At 35.7% G+C, this 5,468-nt stretch overlaps 1 gene segment (V, D, J or C); it reads right to left on the reverse strand.

Moving 5' to 3' along the window:
* Nucleotides 1-376: 376 nt before the first annotated feature.
* LOC102206065 (Ig heavy chain V-III region HIL-like) lies at nt 377-864 on the reverse strand. The segment is given in 2 exon segments: nt 377-690; nt 787-864. Coding segments are annotated over 2 exon segments (360 nt in total).
* Nucleotides 865-5,468: the final 4,604 nt, after the last annotated feature.

The raw sequence follows: 5,468 nt of genomic DNA on the forward strand, positions 1-5,468 counted from the left end.
TGCTACACCGAACTGGAGAAGAGTAAGAAAATGGAAGGATGGATGGAATAAAAATAACATTTTAATTCAGCTAAATAATTTGAATTACTGAAAGTTACTGAAAGAACAGTGACAATTCAAACTGTTGGCCGAACTGTTCTCATCTCCTGAGTCATTAGGCCTGAAATGATCATCAAAATAAATAAACAACTGCTTTATTAACTGTGAGTATAATGAGGTGACCTTCTTGGTGCTACTGACTAATGTTGATGACTTTACTGAGAATTATTAAAAATATTCTGTAAAATGTGACATCCAAAGACACCAATTATGCAAAACACATACAACAATCAGGAGCACAGTGTAGGATTTTGTACAGCTGCTGAAACACTTTGAGTCACTGTGACTCTCGAGCACAATAATAAACAGCAGAATCTTCAGTCTTCAGACTGTTCATCTGCAGATACAGCTGCTGTCTGCTGTTGTCTCTGGAGATGGTAAAACGACCCTGAACTGACTGAGAGTAGAAAGTTCTACTGCCATCAGTGTAAATGTGAGCAATCCACTCCAGTCGTTTTCCAGGAGCCTGTCTGACCCAGTTCATACCGTAGCTGCTGAATGTGAATCCAGAGCCTGTACAGGTCAGTCTGTGGGATTCTCCTGGTCTTTTAACCACAGGTTCAGATTGTGTCAGAGTCTGACCATCAACACCTGTCAATAAGAATAAAATGAATGAAGAAAAAAATGAATTATTTAGAAAGTAAAATGACATTAAAAGATGAAATTAGTTTTAGTGGAAAGTTTTACCTGCAAAGTAGACAGCTAAAAGTAGCAGTGCTGTCCTACAGTCCATTTTGTTTCACTTTGCCTGTCTGTCCACTATTCTGTGCGTACTTACAGCAGACAGATAAGTAGGTGGAAGACGAGGAAGACGTCTGAATATTTGCACTGACTCCGCCTCAAAAGTAGGAGAAAGCTGATATATTATCAAAGAGCTTTTAGTCACACAAATAAAAATTTCAGTTCTTTTAATTTGAAACAACAAAGGCATATTTACAAAATTTACTGACTGCTAGTGAATACATTTTGTCAGTTGCATCTTGTAGTCAGGAACCTTTTGCCCTACAGTGTTTACAGGTACATTTTTATGTTTAATTTTAACATCTAGCTCATTTTAAAGGAAAATGTCTCGTAATTTGATTGGATTTTCTACCCACTGTCCCTTAAAGATTTACTGATAAATTTTATCAAACTATCTATACTATCTAAATTAATACATGTATTTCCAATGATAACAGTGTTGTCATTGAAAATAAATATAGGTGATTCATTTGCGATTATATTTCTCTATATTTATAATACCCGTGTCCTTTCTCATAGATTAGTTTATTTTGGTACATTTCTTTCTGACAGTAAGTGATGAATTATATATAATATTATCATATAATATATAATTTAGCTTGGTGCTAATTTGAATAGATTTACATTTGATTAATTCAATTTAAATGTACAGTTAGTTTGTGTAGTCTTTGTAGATAGTCTGGACTGATGATTGAGTAGATTTAAAATTTTCTTTCTCTGTTTTTCTCCTTCTTTCCTGGTAAAATAGTTAAAATGATTGAGCAAATGTCAGGTAAACACTGTCTTCCACTCATGGTTGCTATTTGAACAAAGTCAGTGGAATAAAATAAACGTTGAATTTTATCTAAACAAGGACGTGAGAAGTGGTTCAATAATTTTTCACAGTACTTCACCCTTTCGTTGCCATTTTAGTAACAAATTCCACTACAGTGAATGTGGCACTGGACTGTGTGCACAATTATTAGGCAAGCATTTATTTTAGGATTAACATTTATATTTAAGGATTTTATTCTCGAATAACTGCAATGCGTTTGGTCAATCCAGCCACGGCCTTTAATGGCTAACCTTGCAATGATGCGCTTCATTGCATGTGATGTAACATTGTCCTGCATAAGTAGATAAGGAATTTGCCATAACCAGAAAATAACTGATAGTCATAAATAATTAATTAATCCATATGATGTACATCATCTAAAAATTTGCTTTATTTGATTTAGACTTATTGTTTACTGCAAAATGTTGGGGAGTCTTTACATTTCAAAGTGTTGATAAATAATGGTCATAAAATGAAGCTTCTCTTTTAGTTAAACAATGTTTACTGAAGATGTAATGCTGCTGAAATCCTGGTTCTTAACAAATATAAATGACAATGTGTGTCTGTTTTTTTTTTTTTAATCAGAGTAAAGAAATTGTTACACAATAACAGGGAAATCCATTTATACAGCTGGTATGTTTGATGAGCTCTAAAATAATCCCCAATCATATGAACAACTGAACAATGGCTACCCTCCACGATGGCATTAGAGGAGACAAGAGAGGAGAGCACAGCTTAAAGAAATATAAAGACTGTTCTCGGACAAGTGCAACAGAAATGTCTTAGTTTTATCAGTTTAAATAGTATTAGTATTAGAAATATCCTTATTATACTATAATTGCCATATGATAAATGAAGTATAGTGACCACTGTTGGATATTGTACAGCTACTCAAAGAATTTCAGTCACTGTGGCTGTCGAGTACAGTAATAAACAGCAGAATCTTCAGTGCTCAGACTGTTCATCTGCAGATACACCTGCTGTTTGCTGTTGTCTCTGGAGATGGTGAACCGGCCTCTGACTGACTGAGAATAATAAATGTTAGCACTGTTATAATGGCTTGCAAGCCACTCCAGTCCTTTTCCAGTAGCCTGTCTGACCCAGACTAAATAGTAGTCAGTGAATGTGAATCCAGAGGCGGTACAGGTCAGTGTGTGGGATTCTCCAGGCCTTTTAACCACTGGTTCAGACTCAGTCAGAGTCTGACCATCAACACCTGTCAAAATAAACCAAAAACAAACAAACAGTGTATCATTATAAGTAGCAATTTTATGAAGACAAATCAGTTAAAAAAAAAGTGAAAACCTTCACCTGCCCAGCAGAGAGCTAAAAACAGCAGTCCTGTCTTGCAGTCCATCATATCAAAATGTGACTCTACTGATCTGCCATTATCGCTACAGTCAGATAAGTAGAAGTAAAAGACATCTGAGTTTGCATTAACTCCTCCTCACTCAATAGACTGAGCAGAAATGAATGTGGCTATTACATTCACACCTCATATGTTGAATATCCTTACCTCTGTCATCTATAAGAAAACACGGCACACTGAGAAATCAGAAAGTCAAAAATTATACTGAAAAAATTGAAACGTTACTTAAAGAGTTTTCTTATAGTCTATTAACAAAAACCTAAAAAATAATAATCAGTCAGCAGATTAGTATCAACTGCCCCATCGTATGTTTTTTTTTAATAGGATGAATGGAGATTTAACTGTATCTTGAGTACTAATGTTTTTTTTAAAAGGTAACCTTTTGTACTAATTAGGGCAGCAAAGCTATCAGATTTTCAGCATAAGATAAATGTGATACAGACAAAAGGTGCTATGATCACTAAATCTCACCTTATACAGATACATCTAAAATACTCTTCATCTGCTAGAAATTAAAGTCATTGTCTGAAAATGACAGCCAGTAAGAAGCCATTTTCTTTGAAATCCAGGCTTGTGAACCGCAGCTAAATGTCAGTCTTTGTTGATTTAGCAGTTATTTAAAGATGAGACTTGACACTGACTGCCCTCTAGTGTTCCAATAATTGGCAACAATAGTTTTCAGTCCAGCTCCCAAAGTGTGTGCTTATTTCTGATAGTTATAGATCAACAGTGATTTTAGCAGCCAAACTGCTTTCAAGCACAGACTTGTATCATTTTTATAAGTGTCACTGTTGGGGAAGTAATGGATGTTAGTACGTCCTGTCGCATGTGACAGCATTAAACCACTGCAGTCATTTTTCCCATGCTGAAATATATTTTTCAGCACTAAAATCACTGTGTATTATCGACAGTACGTCAGGTATCGTCAGGTTGCAGATTTTTCTGTTCAAATCCATTTTTCTTTCATTTTTCTGTTCATTCATTTTGTTTCATGATGAGAGCTCGCATTTGTAATTTGAAGATTTTATGCAGTTGTTAAACTGGCTTCTACCACTGTAAGTTCTGAGTGCACTAATAAATACAATCTTCAGTCACCTGTTTATTTGCAAATAGATGGTAAACTAGCCCTGAAGTAACTGAAAGTGATAGTTGCTGTAATATTTTGATACTCCAACTCTCTCCCAGTCCCCAGGAGACTGGTCAGTCTGTAGGATCCACCAGGTCTTGTAATAAAACAATGAAAATGTACTTTGTTATAAGATGAAATTGAGCATTTTTAGCCTTTTACTTGTGCTGCAATTTGGTGTGTGTGTGTGTGGCACTCTCACAAGAGTTTTATTTTGTCACTTTTGATTGTTTGAATCCAACAATTACATAGTGTCACCTTTACAACTTGTGTGGCTGCTGGCTGTTGAGTATTTGTACACACTTATAGGAAAGAAAAACAATTTAATTTAATCATCAACAAATTATTCATTTACTTTTCCAGTATTTCTGATGCATTAAGTAGTATAAATCAAACAAAGCTTCTCACAGGATCCAACTGTTAGCAGCAACATCAGAGATATAGAGAACATAATAGTAGTTTATGATGAGGCTGAACTGATATGAGCTCTACTGTCCTCTCACTATGCAGTCACCTATTTCAATTCAACTATGAGGAAGTGCTCGATGTTTATTTGGAGGAGATGGAGGAGCTCTATATAAATGTCCATTTGGGCTCATACAAGCTAGGTCCCTTAACTTTTGGTATCTGTTGAAAGGATAAAGTTGTGGCATACCAATGGTCAGAAATGCCATTATTACCTTAGTATTACTTTAACACAAAGTCAGGGCTGACCGGGGACTGTGAGGCACAGTGCGCAGCATAAAGGCCCTTTCACAACAGATGTGGCATGCGCTGCGCTCGCTGCTAGCTAAGAGCGAAGGATCCAAAATTTGTTGCGCTGGCCGCTGCACTCTGCACTTTGCAGCCGGTCTATGTATACTAGATGTGCCTGCTCCTTGTGGATTCTCCAGACCCTTTATGCATATAATTACCAGCTTACAATTGTCATTTCCTGTAAGCTGGTAATTATATGCATAAAGGTGGCAATTATATGAAAGCAAACACAAACAAATAATCCCCCCCCCACCCAAAAAAAATGAAAAAAAAAATGATACAGATACAAAACTTTCTATAACATTTATTTAATTCTATAAACAAAGACAATATTATTTGTTTCCATTTAATGTATGTGGTTCAGCAGGAAGAGTATTGTTTGCTCAGGTGCAAATTCTTTTTGTTTTAACTTTATCGAATCAGACACAGTGGTTTGTGCAGGCTCCCTGTCTCTTAATTCCTTTGATAATATTCACATTTAGAGCACTTGTGGTTGTAGATTTAAATATGCTACAAGCGTGTGTGTGATGGTGTGTTGCTAATTACTGAGTATTTGCACGGGT

Source organism: Pundamilia nyererei, unplaced genomic scaffold, assembly GCF_000239375.1.
Source record: "Pundamilia nyererei isolate P.nyererei 1_Seehausen unplaced genomic scaffold, PunNye1.0 scaffold00321, whole genome shotgun sequence".
Lineage (NCBI taxonomy): Eukaryota > Metazoa > Chordata > Actinopteri > Cichliformes > Cichlidae > Pundamilia > Pundamilia nyererei.